This window comes from Passer montanus, unplaced genomic scaffold (genome assembly GCF_014805655.1).
Source record: "Passer montanus isolate IOZ18808 unplaced genomic scaffold, ASM1480565v1 scaffold57, whole genome shotgun sequence".
In the NCBI taxonomy this organism is placed as follows: domain Eukaryota; kingdom Metazoa; phylum Chordata; class Aves; order Passeriformes; family Passeridae; genus Passer; species Passer montanus.
The window spans coordinates 3,309,123-3,326,070 of record NW_024370705.1 but is presented as its reverse complement, the minus strand read 5'-3'; the positions used below and the strand labels follow the sequence as shown (position 1 = coordinate 3,326,070).

At 49.2% G+C, this 16,948-nt stretch overlaps 2 protein-coding genes across 2 annotated transcripts in view; both read left to right on the top strand.

Moving 5' to 3' along the window:
• UNC119B (unc-119 lipid binding chaperone B) overlaps positions 1–4,653 on the top strand; it is a 5,151-nt gene extending 498 nt beyond the window's left edge. Inside the window, exons 2-5 of the mRNA XM_039726144.1 lie at positions 365–478; positions 984–1,095; positions 1,302–1,474; positions 2,342–4,653. Coding sequence (XP_039582078.1) covers positions 365–478; positions 984–1,095; positions 1,302–1,474; positions 2,342–2,454 — 512 coding nt within the window. The 3' untranslated portion in view covers positions 2,455–4,653. The remainder of the gene's footprint in view (positions 1–364; positions 479–983; positions 1,096–1,301; positions 1,475–2,341) is intronic.
• Positions 4,654–6,461: 1,808 nt separating this feature from the next.
• On the top strand, positions 6,462–13,886 carry ACADS (acyl-CoA dehydrogenase short chain). The gene is made up of 10 exons (XM_039726143.1): positions 6,462–6,560; positions 6,850–7,010; positions 8,499–8,648; positions 8,799–8,910; positions 9,288–9,439; positions 9,714–9,884; positions 11,098–11,235; positions 11,492–11,587; positions 11,901–11,957; positions 12,597–13,886. The coding sequence occupies exons 1-10, from the start codon at positions 6,509–6,511 to the stop codon at positions 12,747–12,749; spliced, it is 1,242 nt and encodes a 413-aa protein (XP_039582077.1). The 5' UTR covers positions 6,462–6,508; the 3' UTR covers positions 12,750–13,886.
• The last annotated feature ends 3,062 nt before the right edge of the window (positions 13,887–16,948 follow it).

The following is a 16,948-nucleotide window of genomic DNA, read 5'->3' as shown; positions in this document are numbered from 1 at the left end:
GGCGGCTCGGGCGCGCTGGTCGGGGCGCGCCCGCCGGCTGCTCCCGTACAACTTCCACAAAGTTTGGGGCTTTTGTGTTGTTTGTGGGTTTTGATTTGTTTGAGGCTTTTTTGGTTTTTGTTTTTCCTCTGGGCTGCTGATCTCTGCTTTTCTGTCCTGATCGCATCCCATTCTTGCTCTGCTACCTGGCACTTACCATGCCTTTGTTTCTCACATCCTTAATTTTGTCCTGTTTTCATGAAGCTTCTGCAAAACAACGAGCAGTACGTATCTTATCGGGCTGGGGCTAAAAAGAAGGGAAATTCATTTGGTAAGTGATCAGAGGTGTTTTGAACCATTACTATATTTTTTCTCTCTGTTCTAGATTATTTATGCAAACCTGAGGACAACATTTACAACATTGACTTCACCAGGTTTAAGATCCGGGACCTTGAGACTGGAACAGTACTATTTGAAATTGCCAAGCCGTCTGCTTCAGGTACAGCATGCAAACCTTGCAGGGAGGATAGAGAGAGAGCTGAGAGGTTGCAATGCACGACCCATGCAAACCGAGCAGAAGGGTCCTTTGGTGTATGTCCCGCTGACTACATTATTCTCCTTTAAGCATTGTACTGAGTTTATGCTGAGAAACTTGTGATAAAAATTTGATTATTGTTGGATGGGAGAGAACTATTGACTGCCAATCTTCCTTTTTTGGGCTGGTTATAATAGAGATTAGTTCATGTGCATTGGCAGTTGTGACGGGGGATGTGCAAGGTTGAGGGGAGGGGTGGCTCCAGCTCTGGAGCCACCACGGCTGGGCCAGCTGTCATGGCAAGTCCTTTCTCTTTTACTTCATGCCAGTGTAAGTCTCAGACCAATTATTAAATGTGTTTATATTCAGTACCTAGGCAGTAGGCAGCTTGTCCTGGTACACCCCCTAGCCAGTATCACCTCAAGTGTACACTGGGAGCAGAGTAACTCCAGGCTGGTGTGTTTTCTAGAGCACGCAGAGGAGGATGAAGATGACAGCAGTGAACTGGATGCAAGTGCAGGTCGCTTTGTTCGCTACCAGTTCACCCCAGCGTTTCTCCGTCTTCGCACTGTTGGTGCAACGTGAGTATGAGTTCATGGAAAGAAGGGAGGATTGGATGTTTGCAAAGTGTTACTTGACAGTTTATAACAAAACTGGGTTGAAGACTCGAGACAACCTATCGTAGACTACAAATATCAAACTCTCTGTAGAGAACTCTTATGTAGCCTCATGCCCAAGGCTCTGTTCTTCCCAATAACTGGGTTTTTTCCCTGATTCTTCCATGCAGAGTGGAATTCACAGTGGGAGAAAAGCCAGTGTCAAACTTCCGAATGATTGAGAGGCATTACTTCCGAGATCGCTTGCTGAAGAACTTTGATTTTGATTTTGGTTTCTGCATCCCCAGTAGCAGGAACACATGTGAACACATTTATGAATTCCCTCAGCTCTCAGAAGACCTTAGTAAGTACATCCTTTGCCACAGTGAGTGGTGTTTTGTTTGTGTGTGCATCTGCTCATTCTCTCCTCTCCTTGTGGAAGAAGTTGTGACTGGGCTTGAGGGGACAGGAACAAACAGATACAGGTTCCCAGTTTAGCAATGTGTAATCTTCTCTGAATTAGAGATTTGTGCTGCAAAGTCTCCTCCTTTGAAAATGAAAGCCTAAGACAACCTGTGCAAAGTCAGAGGCTGCAAGAACTGATCAGAGTCACAGGGCTGACATGCCTGATGCCTCGTAGTGTAGCCCAGAAGAAAACAAAACACCAAAGAAAGGGTTCTTTTTATAGCCACCCATCTGTTTTCTGCACTTGCTTGTTAGGGCTAGAGCCTCCTGCTTTGGAACAGAACTGGTTCTTCCCTGAGGTCTGTTTTTAAGCCTGCTAAGATCTCTGCAAACACAGATTGCACAGGGTATGTTTGACCTCGGGGTGGATAGAGCAGAGGCACAGGGGCCCTTCTGGGGCTGCCTGGCTGTGGGGAGGGTTTGGGGTTTTCATCCTGCCTGTGTACATGTGGGGAGTGCCACAAACGAGCTCCTTCTGCTTACAGTTGTGATAGTTGTTTGCCTCCATTCATGGCTCTGGCAGTTTCTAAGGTTATTTTGAGTGAGGTTACTTCATTCTCCCTCTGTTTGCTTTTAACAGCACTTGTCCTGTGAATGGGAAGAAGGGAAAGGGCAGGGTGCAGCCTTTGAAGTAAGCTCAGAAGAGCAGTTTGCTTCTCTTCCTTGGGTAGGGCAGAGCATCAGCCTAGTAAATCCAGTGGAGTGGCAGAGTCCTTTTTATCCTGACTGTGGCTGGCTGGAGGTAATGAAGCTTTCTCTTTCACAGTCCGTCTGATGGTTGAAAACCCGTACGAGACGCGCTCAGACAGCTTTTACTTTGTGGACAACAAGTTGATTATGCACAACAAGGCCGACTATGCTTACAATGGAGGACAGTAATCATTCTGTCTGCTGGATGCTGTGATGCCCTTAACCATTCCAGATGTGCAGGAGTGGACTGGAGTTGCTGTCTCGTGCAACAAAGCTTCTTGCCAAACTTTTTCTCTGTGCATGAGGCTGAGAACATGAAGCAAAGACGACGGCTCCTCAAAGGAAATCTCCCTGCAACAACACCTCTCTATCTGAGACTCAGCGTTTCCTGCCTCTCCTTCTCTGTTCCTGGCTATCTTGGTTAGGTCAGTGATCAGAGGGACTCTTAAACAATTCTTGCTCTTAGTCTTTCTAGTTAGTTTGCACCTTTAGTGCTTCTGATGTTTCACCTCTTGGGTGAATATCCTTTTTCAACAGGTCAGGTTGTTTGTGTTATGCTGTTTCTTAGCAGGAAAATCTTAACCCCTTCAAGTAGCCAGCAATGCTTGAAGAGCAGATCTTCTGTTCAGTAGGATAGATCATCTCTTCAGTGGCAGTGGTTTTGTTTGTGGCATTGCTGACATTGTTTTTTAGGGTGCATCCAAATATTCTCCAGTGGGAAAGAGACTAATTCAGCTTCTAAGCAGTGAGGGAATATTCCATCTGCCTCTGGGGCCCTGAGCTGCCCCTAAGATCATTTAAGCTCTGTTTTGCCAGAGATTTCACTAGAGATACGAGATAGGGGGGAAAAGGGGGCTGTTCCTCTGATAGCATTTCTGTTTGAGCTTTTGTGAGCAAACTGAATTTTGGAGCTCAGGGGTCAACCTTAGAGCTGAAGTTAATCTCACCATATTTACCATTTCCCCTTCTTCCCTTTGTAGGAATTTTTTGCCCTTGGTACAGAATGTATTGCTTTTTTAGGTAGACAGCACATTGTCAGCCTGGCTGGGGTGAAGGTGTCACTCTAGTGGGGCTTAGAGGAAAAAGGGAGAATGTGGAAAATCACTTGAAAAATGAATAGGAAGCAGAGCTTCCTAGGCTTCAGTCTGTACTTGTAAACCTGACTGGTCTGTCAGAGTTGCTGTGAGCAGCACCAGCTCATTTTCTTTGTTGCAGTGGAGATATTAGTAGCTAAAAGCTTCCCAGGTCAGATTATTCAGTGTTATGGAGTGGGATCCTTGGAAAGTGAGAATGTACATGGTTCTCTTTTTCATTGTCCCCATCACTGCTCTGCCTGCTCAGCTGCTTATTTATGGTTTAGGAAGTCATGCTGCTGAGTTTGATACCACAGCTGTGTTTGGGACCTGGCAGTGGGAGACAGCATCATGCAGTGGGAAGAGGAGGACCTGTGTCTTGCCAGTAGCTGTGCTGGGGCAAGCTCCCAACTGTGCAAAATCTCAGCTATCAAAACTTTTTTTTGCCAGTTTTGCTGGCTCTCAAGACTGGTACTTTTCCTGTCCCCATGCTGGGCTGGTCAGTTGTGTCTCTTGTTAGAGGAATTAGGTTGTGTCTAGACTGGAGACCTTTCCTAATACTAGTTCCACTTGTTCTGGAGACAGTTAAAACTTAACTCTTCAATGGTTACCTGTTGAGCTAAGAGGGATTCAGCGTAGTTTGTGTTTTAGCAGGATTGAGTGGTGGACATCAGAGCCTAGAGCTTGTTAATGCAGACAGCACTAGGAAACCACTGCCTTTACCTCCAGATTAGTGAAAGGAACTTTGGCGTGGAACATCAGCTGGCATCAGAGTAAGCAGTGGGAGTGTGTGGGGTGGCAGCCATGAATGAATCTCCAGCTCTTAGGAAGATACTTAATTATGATTAACCACAACAAATGACCTGTTCTGGGTGGAGCATTAATCATAAGCAACCACAACAAATGTCTTGGGAATGTGGAGGGGCAAGGTCTGCCTGATGGAAAGATGAAGAACTATTCTGCCACCATCGATCCCCTCCAGCATCTCCACGGGCACTGATGCAATCTTGTTTGGGATCTTCAGGATTAGTTAAAGCTGCTGTTGGGGTGGACCCCGAGATGCCTCTCGCAGTGAACACCTTCCACAGCCCTCAGGCTGTGCCTCTGAGGGGGGAAGCATTTGCTTTGCTCTAAGTTACTCACCACAATGCAGAACTGCCTGGAAGTGTGCTTTTCATCCTGAAGTGTTCAGAAATAGTGTCTGAAGAGCCTACTCGTTATCCCCTGGCAAATTTTAGCATATTGAACTGAATTTTATATGTAGTATAAATCCAGGTGCCTTTAAACGTTACTTTTATCACACTTTCTCCATGAAGCAACCTCTCGCTTTCCTTACGAGTGTGATGATTCCCATCTGTCTCTGTGTCACTGGCAAGGTTCCTCAGAGGCGCGTGGGCTCGTCCCCGGGGCGGGCGGGGGCGCGCTCGGGCTGGCGGGGGCGCGCACGGCGCGCGCCACCTAGCGGCTGCTGGCGGCGGGAGCGCGCTGCCGGGGCCGGGCCCCACCAGGAAAAGGGAATTCCTGTCCTTGGCTGGCACCAGAGACCAGGAACCGGCACCGAAGCGGTTGCTTTCGCACTGGTGAATGTGTTAGCTATCCAGCAATAAAAGGGAGGGGCGGAGGAACACCGGGAGACTCGCAGGCAGCGGTAGCGCCCTGCGGTTTTTAGCTGAGTTTGTTTGTTTTGCCAAATCAGAAGGTCTTTGCCCTAAAAGCATGCTGCAGGAAAAAGAAAGTCCCTATAAGAGGGCAACCCAGCACTGAAAAAGTTGATTGTAATCCAGAAAGTCAGGGATTTGCAAACTCCTGTCCCTGCTTTAGTAGCTTCCTTAGGATTTCTTTTCTCTTAGGTGCTTTCCATAAAGCCTCTTTTCTTTGTGGCAGGGATGATTTCTTTGGTAAACATGGTTTAGCAGACCAGCTTCCTTCTGGAGTGTGTGCTCTGGTGTTTTAATGATGGGTCAAAGCTACTCATGCCAGTGAGCTTGGAAGAAATTCCACTAGGATCACGTCCTTGACAGGTGCATGGTCAGTTGTAACCTGGTGCTGCAGACAGAGGAGATGCTTTCAGTGTCAGCTGGAGTTTGAGCAAGGAAAATGCTATCAAAGACTACTTCTCTCAGGTTTTGTGCTGAGTTGGAAAAAGAAAAAAGTTGGGACCATACTGAGTTCAGCTTAAAACTTCAAAAAGAAAGGGACCAAAATCAAAAGCTCATAGTATGGTTTTTCCAGTATTTGTCCTCTTATTACCAGGACCTCTTTTTCCCATTTTTGAGGCAAGGGCTTTGGATCCATGCCAGCAAACTTCCTGGAAAGCTATTTTCATACCTTGAGTGTTGAATACATGCTGCACCTTGTGAAGGAAGGTCATCTCTTGTATGGACTGGGTACTTCTGTCCTTGTCCTCTGTTTTTGGTAGGAAATGTCTTGTCTGTGTACTTGAGGATTCTCAATATTGCAGAGGAGCAGCAGCCTCTTCTCTGGTGCTTGGGGATGCTTATTCATTATCTGAGGGTTCAGGAAGAACAAAACAAGTGTTTAGTAGTCAGACATGAAGGAGGAATGTGGCGGTGAAGCAGTAAGGTCCAAATGTAGCAACTCTACTTCTCAGCTCTGTGTTTCATCACATCATTGTCAGCTGTTTCCCAGTCTTCTGCCCTGCTGTCCTGTGACATGGAGCTGCCTTGTGCTGCCCCAGAGCCTGGCTGTGTGACTCGGACATAAACGCTGCCAGGAGTCCTCGCCGAGGGCAAGGCTGAGTGATGGCAGCCTGGTGGAGTCAGCACCTCTTCCTCTGCAGGACAATGAACACCAGCAAGCGCCGTCTCCCCTGCCTGGATCCCAGTGCTGTTACAGGACACGTATTTATATTTCTCACGGCGTGGCCTTGGGGCCGCTGGCGCGTGGGCTCCTCTGTGCTGTCCCCTTGGGACCCTGCTCCCGTGGCCGTGGCAGCGCCGCGGGGCTGTCCAGGTGGCCGGGGTGTCCCCGCGGTGCCGCTGTGTTTGTACACGCGTGGTTTTGTCACCAGCAGCAGGAATAAAGGACCTTCCTTCCCTTTCCTTCCATTCCCTCCCTCTCTCCCTCAGCTCCCGGCGGGGCGGGGCGGGAGGGGCCGCGCCGCTAGGGGGCGGCGCGTGCGCGCCGGGCCGCGCTCCTGAGGCGGCGCGATGGCGGCGATGGCGGCGGCGGCCGTGTCCCGCTGCGGCGGAGCTCCCCGCGGTGAGGGCGGCGCGGCGGCTTCCCTCTGCTGGGGCTGCTCGGGGGTGCTGCGGGGCACCGGGGAGGGGCAGGAAGGGGCCGCGGCCTGCGCGGGAGGCGGCGTCCCGGTGCCCTTCAGGGCCTGCCTGAGGCGAGTCCCCTCAGGCGCGGGAGTGGCGCCGCCCTTGAGCCGGGCCGCAGCTGAGGCCGCGGGAAGGAGCCCCGGGGCCGGGGGATCCTCACGGGCCGCCCCCACCCCTGGCCCGGTGTGAGGGGCAGCGGCGGCGCTGAGTGCCCTCCCCGCTTCCAGCGCTGGCCCTGCGGTGCCGCCGGCTGCACACCGTGTACCAGAGCGCGGAGCTGCCCGAGACGCACCAGATGCTGCGGCAGACGGTCCGGGACTTCGCAGAGAAGGAGCTGATGCCGCTGGCAGCGCAGCTGGACAAGGAGCACCGCTTCCCGGCCGAGCAGGTGGGTGCCAGGGTTGGGAAGGCACAGCCAGAGACCCCTTCCTGGTGCCCTGGGGCAGGACCACTGGGGCTGAGACAGAATGTACATCTAGCACCGGTTTAGCAGAAAATTAAAGTTTAGACAATTTGTTGCTCTGAATGTGGACGTTGTAATTCCCATAGGGCATTTTGAGCTCTTCACTTTTATTTGTGTTTCTCTGCTGACTTTAGTACCACTGAGTTTTTAGTTGTCTTACAGACTTATCTGTGAGCTGTAATAAAAATTATAAAACTGATTTATAAAGCTAATCAAATACTTTTGCAGAGTGCACATAATGGTTTATGGTGAGGAATCATAGATGACATGAATGCATTTCAATGATGGAAAAAAGCTATCAGGAGGTACATTCTGTTCATCCTCTGGGGCTGTGAATAAATTGCAATTGCAGCCAAACCAGTGATTTCTCATGTGGAAAGACACCAGTGTGCACGTTAAGCAATGAAATACAAAGCTCCAGCCAAACATATCCTGTTACATTAGCCAAGAGACTCCAGACAAACACTGTCAGAGGCATGAGAGTTTTGTCACATTCCTCTTTCTTTTAAGGCATAAGGATAGTAGCCAGGAAAGACACAGTTACCCTAAGGAAGAAAATAACTTTATTCCTTACTGTTCTCATCTGAGAATTTTACATTTGATTCTGAGTCTTTTGACTTGAATGTGTAGGGGAAAATTCAAGATGGCAGCAAGTGTTTAATAAGATGAAGCAACATACACCAAGTCAGTGGCTGTCTTGTTCATCTTCTGTGTTTAATGTGGAGGATTGGTGTTTTGGGTGCCCACATAGGAGGGAAATTATGTATCTAAAAATTCTCCTTAGTTGCTCCAAAAGCAAGCAGAGGCTTATGGTTGCAAAGCAAGGGGTCTAGCTGGGAAACTTGGGGTGGATTGATTGCAATGTAACTAACAAAAAATTCTTTGGGAAGCAAGATTTGGCTTTATTGGGAATGAAAAAAAATCACCTTGCACCACTGTTTTCTACAGTCATTCATTCTGTAAAATTCTTCCTTTGTGCAGTCCTAGGCTGAAGCTCAGCAGACTCAAAGGTAAAATTCTGATGATTTTTATCAGCTAGATTTCCATTTCTACTGGCAGGAGACATGCAAGGGTAGAGCTTTGGTGGGAGGCTGAGGAAAGGGTAGAGCTTTGGTGGGAGGTGGAGTTCTGTCTCCATATTTCACCTTCAGAAGGCTCCCCCCTTCCCAGTGCTGAAGAAAGCTCTTTAAACAAGCAAGAGCCTAAACAGCAGTGACTGTGTACAGCTCCTGCTGAAGCCACTGGGATCTGGGGACACTTACCAGTTTGTTCAGATTCCCATTTCACCAGGAGCTGTGTGCATCTTTTCCCGTGGGTGTGGCCCTCTCCTGACATGTCCTGCTCCCCAGGTGTCTGTGTTTGCTGGCACCCTGGTGCTGCAGAGGATGGCACCTGTCCATTCCCCGTGTGCAGGTGAAGAAGATGGGTGCCTTGGGGCTGCTGGCTATGGACGTGCCAGAGAAGTACAAAGGAGCAGGCCTCGACTACCTGGCCTATTCCATCGCTGTGGAGGAGATCAGCAGGGGCTGCGCGTCCACGGGCGTCATCGTCAGCGTCAATAACGTGAGCGTGACGGGCGGGCATGGCACGAGGGTGCTGGGGAGAAGTGGGTCTGTTCCTGTGCTGGGTTCTCTGCTGTGTTGGAGAGCACATTAGAGAGCTACTCCATTGGGTGTACCTTCAAGAGGCACTAACAGCACTAAATTCTTAAAGTCCCTGTATTTAGGGCCAATACTCAAGTATGGCTCTGAAGAGCAGAAGCACCAGTGGATTGCTCCCTTCACCAGCGGAGAGAAAATTGGATGTTTTGCCCTCAGTGAACCAGGTGACGTGACTGTTACCATCCCTGTTGCAAAGAACGTGGTGTAGCTTCTTTCCTTGGTCAGGTCTAGGATGGGCTTTAGGTCTTTGAAACTGAACAGTTTGTAGAAGGAATGTTTATAGCAGTTCTGTGTGAGTGGAGTCTCAGTACCCAAGGCCTGAGCTGCCACCCTATGGTCCCTGCTGAAAATACCCATTCTGTGTGAGCAGAGCTCTGAGCAACATCTTACACACCTGGGCCTTTCCATGGTCTGTGGGAGGGACAGTGGTGACACTGCCACAGTTCAAGAGGTGCCGTGAGCTGATGGGGTGCAGTTGGGGGGGGTTCACCCCCAGTGTGTCACCGGTCACCTGAGGCTGGTTTGCTGCTGCTTTGCGCAGGGAACGGCAGCGACGCGGGTGCGGCCTCCACGGTGGCGCGCCTGGATGGGGACGAGTGGGTGCTGAACGGTACCAAGGCCTGGATCACCAACGCCTGGGACGCCTCGGCCACCGTGGTGTTTGCTACTACGGATAAATCCCTGAAGCACAAGGTGGGATGGTTTGCATCAGGCAGGGAAGAGGGGTGGGAGTGAAGGAGTTTGGAGAAGCACTTTGCCACAGCAGGGACTCTTGTTTTTAGTGCCGTGCAGCATTGACCAGAGGAGGGGCTGATGGGCACTGGCTTTGCTCTGTCTCAGCTCTCCTCTCCCTCCTCCTGGTTACCTGGACATGTGGCTTTTATGTAAAATGGAGGGAACCTGTTGACAGCCAAGGAAGTGGGAAGGTAAAAAGACACCATTGCTAAGAGCTTGGGTCTTGTTGCAGGGCATTAGTGCATTCCTGGTTCCCATGCCAACAGCTGGGCTGTCACTGGGGAAGAAAGAAGACAAACTGGGAATCCGAGCCTCTTCCACTGCTAATCTGATATTTGAGGACTGCCGGATACCCAAGGGCAACCTCCTGGGGCAGCCAGGAATGGGCTTCAAAATCGCCATGGTAAGAGAGGGATGGGGTGCAGCTGTGGGGGTGTACAGCTCTAGCTCCCAAGCTTACAGTTTTGTAAACCATTTCCAGAGGCAGTCACTTCAGTGAGGACTGGCTTTCATAAGCTGTTGTGTGTCATATTAAGCTGTTGACCCTTCTTGCCAACATGGGAGGAATCATTCCTAGAGCTTGATGAATGTTTAATTTACACAGATCTTTGATATAATTTTTATTGTGGCAATTCCTAGCTGGAGCAGTGTTGATACCACTGAGGTGCTGTGTCAACAGGGGCAGTATATTTTAATTTTTCTTTTTTCCCAATCCTCTGTTCCTCCAGTTGTACCCATAGATATAGGGAAAACATGGCATTTCCCCATGTGAGTACTGTGGCAGAGGAAAGTTGTCCTGGAGGCCCGTGACAACTTCTGCAGAGTGTCTAAAGGTGAATGACAGCTGAGTTATGGTATGCATGTGACTTCTGAGGAGGAGCAAGGCAGCTGGGAACAGCTTTGTTTCCTGCAGTGAAGCACTGTCCTTTGAGAGTGGTCATTGCTCCCTCTGGAGGGGCATAATACCCTTTGTTGGCCTGACATTTTAGGTCGAGCTCCCTGGAGCAGAGCCCATTCCATTATGTCCAGAACTAAAAGTGGTTGATGACTGACAGGTTCTTTTAAAGACCTTCAGCCTGGGGTTGAGAAGATAAAGCCTTTTCTCCCTGTGCTGCAATTTCTTCCTGTGCACAGAGGGGCAGAGTAGGTGTTTGAGCTAAGTTGGGTAATTGATTGGGTTCACTAATGAGTTTGAAAAATGCTTTCTTTCCCATGTGTGTCCAAAAGATGAGGGTAAAAAAGGAAAACTGACCAGATTTCCAAAGTAAAATCAGCTGCAGATTGCATTTGGTCTGCCTGAGGAGTTCCTTCCAGTCCCTTCCAGAGCAGATCCTTGTTGTGCTGCTTCCCTTATTTTGCTCCCTCTGTTTTTTGCTCAGCTAATAAGCAATCCCTCTCATTTCTCCTTCTATTGTTGAACTCCTGCCTTCTCTCTGCAGCAGCAGTGCTTGTTACAGCTCTCTATTCCTGCATAACTGGGAACATTGTGAATCAAGGAGGGTCTCTGACCAGAATATTTTAAGGCTACAGCAGCTTTCCAGCAACATCAGAAATGTGTGTGTACTGTTCTTGCTCAAGTTATGACTTGACTTACATGTATTTCATGTCTTTCTCAGCAAACTCTGGATGGAGGAAGGATTGGTATTGCCTCACAGGCACTTGGAATAGCACAGGCAGCTCTGGACTGTGCTGTGGATTATGCTGAGAAGAGAATGGCCTTTGGGTCACCCATCACAAAGCTCCAGGCAGTGCAGGTACGAGCAGGGCACACGGGGCAGTTCCACAGGCTGCTGGGGCTGGTGGAAAGTCCGTGTGGGCGTGGTATCAGGCACACAGTGCACTTTGTACTGTCTGGGATAAACAGGGTGATAATTCTGTTTTCAAATGCTGTTAAAACTAATTGTTGGGACAGAGGCTCCTTTTCCTTAGACAGCCCCAAGGGTGGAAGAACTCAGCTGTCCCCTTGTGCAGGCAGAGGCCCTGGACCAAAGACACTGTTTGTTGTTGCAGTTCAAGCTGGCAGACATGGCTGTGGCCTTGGAGGGTGCACGCCTGCTGACCTGGAGAGCTGCTATGCTGAAGGACAATGGAAAGCCCTTCACTAAGGTATTTCCAGCCCTGCTTTTGTCCAGCAGCCACAGCACAGGACAGGGCTCAAAGCCAGGGTGCCCCACTCCACGGAGCACTGCTGTGCTCAGCGCCTGTCCCCTGGCAGCTCCTGGGCCTGTGCCCACCCCTGGGCACCCCCCTGAGCTCAGCACTGGTTGTAGCCCAGGGGAGAGGGGTGGCTGCTCTCAGCTGGCTCCATCATCAGGCCTGTGCCTGCACAGCTGCTCTGTGAGCCTTCAAGCTCCTTGTGCAGGTGGGGCTTTCCTTTCTGTGACAGCTGCTCTCTCAGTGATGTTTTCCTTCCCCAAAGGAAGCGGCAATGGCCAAACTGGCTGCATCAGAAGCTGCAACGTTTATTGCTCATCAGGTAACTGTCAATTGACAATTCTGACATATGTTATGTGGGAAGGGACTTTGGATGTCTCACAAGTGCTTTGGGAGCGTGGGATGGAATTTACTAATTTATATTTGAAACACACCAACTAAAGCAAGCAACCCACCCTATGGCTGAAGCTGTACAGCACATTCACCTTCACAGGTTGTGGGGAAGTAGGAGGATGGCAGGGGTTTATACTGGCCTGTGGCAGCTGTTTTATTAAAGTGGCCTGTGCCTGCTGCTGTCCAGGGCAGTGGCAGTTATAAGGAGCAGCAATGTGGGAGAGAGCATGGGGCCACTAGTCATCACCACTGCACCTGGATGAGATCCTCTGTTCCTTGGTTTAGCGTCCCCTGTCTTTCATAAAAGCATCATAGAATGTGGATCACTAACAGATACCTCTGAAGCAATTAATTGCCCACCTGGAATATCCATTGTTCTTACCCAGATCAATCCTGTGTATTCCTATGATCACAAATGAGCTGCAGTCATCCCCACGTGTCCCACCCTCTCCATTATGCTTGCAGTGGGCTCAGTTCCTCTTAAAATGGCTGTCTGTGTGCATGTGCACTGTCTAGAAAACAGATTTCTTGACCCCACTTTCTTTCTAAGCTGCTGCCTTTGTTTCAGGCTATCCAGATCCTGGGTGGGATGGGCTATGTGACAGAGATGCCAGCGGAACGGCACTACCGCGACGCTCGCATCACCGAGATCTACGAGGGGACCAGCGAGATCCAGCGACTGGTGATCGCAGGGCAGCTGCTGAAGGCCTACCGGGGCTGAGGGAGCTGCCTGGAGCAGCACCTGCCCCGAGTGCATCCTATGGTGCACAGTGATGGAGTTTGACCCTCTTGAATGAGGCTATGGGGGGAGGTTTTCCTCACCAATGAGTAACTGACCCTCTAGTTAAAATGTGCTGATTCTTCTTTGGACAAAGTATGGTGCACTGAGGTTTGTAAGTTATGTGAGTGCAGGAGGGAGGAGACAACCTGCTCACAGGGCAGCCTGGGGCTTTTGCTAAATGGGACTGTTGGAATGGCTTGGTAGTGGCAAAATGACAGCAGCTGCCAGCCACTGTGTGTTTTGCTGGATTTGTCACTACATGGCACTGGATAACCAGTGCCAGAGTTAGAGATGCTGAGAGCCTGTGCCCTGCTTCGGACTGCTGGTCACGTGCCTCTGCAGGTCAGACTTCAGTGGAGTTCAGGTGAGGGATGCTGCTGTGTGAGCTCCTAATGGGACAGCTCGGGCTGAGGGAATCCCTGCAGGAGGGCACTTCTCACTTCCAGCAGGAGGAGCCAGACAAGAGGACATGCAGGGACAACCCACACACGGAGGAATGTGAGCAGAGACTGTAGTTGCTGTCTGCATAGATTTGAAAACAAAGAATTCCTCGATCTGGGCCAGCAGGGCCCAACACCTGCTCACTCAGCTGCTCTGGGATGTAGGGATAGAAGCAAAGGACAGCAAAGCTGCAGTGCCTAGGAGTACTTTGTAAAAGAACCAAAACAAAAAAAAACCCCTCTTCTCCCATATCTACTTCTGCAATATCAGCAGGAAGGGAAGTGCCTGATGGGACAGTAACAGCTTTTAATCTTGACATGTTTTGGGCAACAAGGAAATGAGATGACATGCAAACCTCACCAGGAAGCTTTAGCAGTAGCACATCCTCAATCAGTGATCATTGGTAAGACATTAGGAGCATCAACAGCCAAAGGAAAAGCTCTAAACTCAGGAGAAGAGAGAGAGGATTAAGACTAGAGCCTGTATGGTCCAGTCCACCTCCTTGTCCAGACAAGTACACTAGAGGGAAATGTTATTTTCCTGTGGTGCCATTTATTTAGACTTGTGTACAGAGAAGAGCAGGATTCTGTTACACGAGAGAGCAGAGAAGACAAATAAAACCTGATTTTAAAGGACCATCACTCCCTTACCTTTTCTTTCAATGCAGATGTGAATTTATAATAATTTCTTCCAGTCCCAAGCTGCAGGAGCAGAAAGCAGTAGGGCCTGCCTGCACCAGTGAGACCAGTTCTCAGTGATGTCAGTCATCCCTGTGCAGGGCGCTGGAGGGCAACAGCGTGTGGGGGCAAGGGCCTCAAGTGCTCAGTTTCTCCTTCTTCTGCCGTGCACAAGGACTGACAGAACTCGCCAGGTAGTGCATTCAACAGGAGCATTCCTACTGGAAAATCATTCCAATGATCTTGAATGTGCTGTAAATTATGGAGGGCTTCTCTGGATGAAGCTTGATTTCTGCCTGTATCACCTCTGATTGCTGCAGGCTCACTTCAGTGATGGTAGCTGAAGATGTGGGATATTATTTTACACTAACTTCTCCTTGCAGCCACTCAGAACAGGAGCTGCAGGGACCTGAGGACTTCAGCAATGCAGAGTTCCTGTTATGCTGCACTCCAGCTGAATCCCCAGTGAGCCAGCACAGTCAGTCACACTTCTGCCAGCCCATTTCCCCTCTCATCCAGGTGCTTCTCTTAGATCTGCTGTGCTGTCAGTGCTTGCTGAGTGCCCCTCTTCACCCTCAGCCTCCCTCATTACCAGCTCTAACTTGCTGCAGCTTCTCTCCAGAGCAGAATGAAACCATCCCTGTTACCCACGGTGCTGGCTGTGACCACCTCAGCTGACAGAGGAGAGAGAACCTACAACCTCGAGGTAGCAAAAAAAAAAAACCCAAACAAACAAAAAGGTGTGCAAAGCTTCCAAACAAAAGCTTTCTAAAAGTTTTGTCCTGCTGCTGCAGGTTCAGTCAGAGAGCTCAGCACCCTGTGACACTGCCCTGCTTTGGGGGTAAAACAGCATGGGTACACACAAAGGGCCAGAGCTCCCAGAGCAAAGCAATGGCTTTGCTCAGAGCAAGCTACTTCAAGCTTACTCCTCACTGCTGGCTGAGAGATCTTTGTGTGATGAGTGTGTCTGCTCCTCAGGGCTGTTTGCAGAGGAGCTGCTGAAAGGGCAAAACACAAACAAGTTTTGCAGCATTAAATCAGCAGCTCTTACCAAGCCACCCTCAGAGCACAAACCCAGGTGTGGGCAGGGCCAGGCTCTCCTTGGAGAACAGGGTCTGTTCACATGTGAAGCCCCAACTTTCTCTCAACTGACAAACTCAGCCAACATTGCAAAGCTGGGGCAGAGATGGGAAAATCAGGTTATACATAAATTAGAAACAAGTGGGGAAGGAGATAAGTCACTTTTCAAGAACAAAAACTACACCTCTCAAGGCCTTTGTGGTTTGAGAGTAAGAGTACCTGAAACTGGTTATGAGCCATGAAGCAGGTGGAGCCTGAACTAGAATAATTTTTTAGAAAATAGTTACAGTAACTAGGAGTTACTTCCTGCCGCACCCTAGACCTGAAAGCTTTTGTATCATGTAGCTCAGACTCTTCCTTGTGAGTTCCTACAGGCTAAAGGGAGATGAGCTTTTCTGAAAATAGGAAAAATTTATTCTGATTTTAAATTAGATCTTTGTTTTACCTAAGTTGAGAGCCCTCACTATCAACACAGACCAGGCAACAGCCACACATTAGGTTCTGTTGGAATTTGGAAAAAGATGGAAAATAGTATATTTGAAAGACATCCTGAAGTAAAAAAGCAAAGTGCCTGGAAGAATAATAGAATGAAGACATGGAATAGTGGTAAGAAAATGTGACAGTGCTGTAGCTTGAATGAAAAAATTAATTTCAAATTCAAACTGGGGAACCAGACCTGTCAGCAGATTTGTACACTACAGTTCTGGTCTGTCCTGACAACTGAGCTTTAAGCATGTCCTAGTCTATCACCTTTTTGCCAGCATTTTACCTCTTGCAAGAAGGTTTATATTAGTCAATTATTAAAACAGTTACTTTTGACAACTTTCCAGAAGAAGGGGCAGGCAGTTGGGCAGTCTCACTGCAGGACTTTGTGTCTAGTTTATTAAAGAGTTCAACAAAGAAGGCATCAGCAACTGTACCAGACCCAGTGGAGACAGGAACCCAGGTCCTGCACAGTCTCCCAACATCCAGAGGACCCAAAGCACCCTGTACAGCCTGATCCTCAAGCAGAGGAAACACATCAGACTGGAAGGACAAGGACCAAAGGTCCATCTGTGCAGGGAGGGCCACAGCTGAGCAGCCAGGTAGGATCCATTTCTAATGCCCCTGAAGGGTTTGAACAGGGAGAGCTGTAGGACAAAGCTGTGCAGCTTTAACTTAAAGCTCTGGGAAAGCACTTTTCTTAGTACAGTTAAACTTCAGTGAACCTCTGCCAAGCACCAAAATCCTTCTCCTGCTGGCTGAAGGGGCAGCAAACCCCTTCCAGTGCAGTGGGTGCTCACCTGGGCAGGGCCCCAGCACAATGAGGGGCACACAGAGGGCTCAGTAAGGGCCCACTTGGGTCTCCTGGTGCAGGAGAAGAAGGGCACAGTGCAGGGAGGCAAGACAGCTTAACAAGGAGGGCCAGGCTTCTTGGGGAAAGCTGAATTAATTCTCATCAAGTATCAATCAATTACCACTTCCAAAACTTTCTCCAGAATGCTTCTCTAAGTGTAGAAATTGCTCATAAAGACACTTAGCAGGCAGGGCCTAAAAATGCTGCTGCAAAGCAGAGAAAGACCTCCTATTTTAATTCCAGAGGAATTCCAAAGAAATAATTCCAAAGGAGGGAACTGCTGTGAGGCTGATGGTGCCTGAGCTGTGCACAATTGTCAGGTAGGTGCAAAGGCTGGGCAGATAAAGCTGCAGTGAAGTGGATCTGAATTTGTTATTCCACTGCTTGGAACCTCTCAGCAAAACAAAAGCCACCAAAAAAAGCCTTTTTTATTTGAATACCTCCTCAGTATTTTATTCACCTCATGTTTGAGGTATAGCTCAAAACTGATGCCTTTCTAGTGTCCCCAGCAAGGCTGTCACCTCACACCTGACATGAACAGAAAAAGCAGATTCTCAATGAAGAACTATGAATTTCATTAAAAAGTGACAGTTACCTGAGGATGA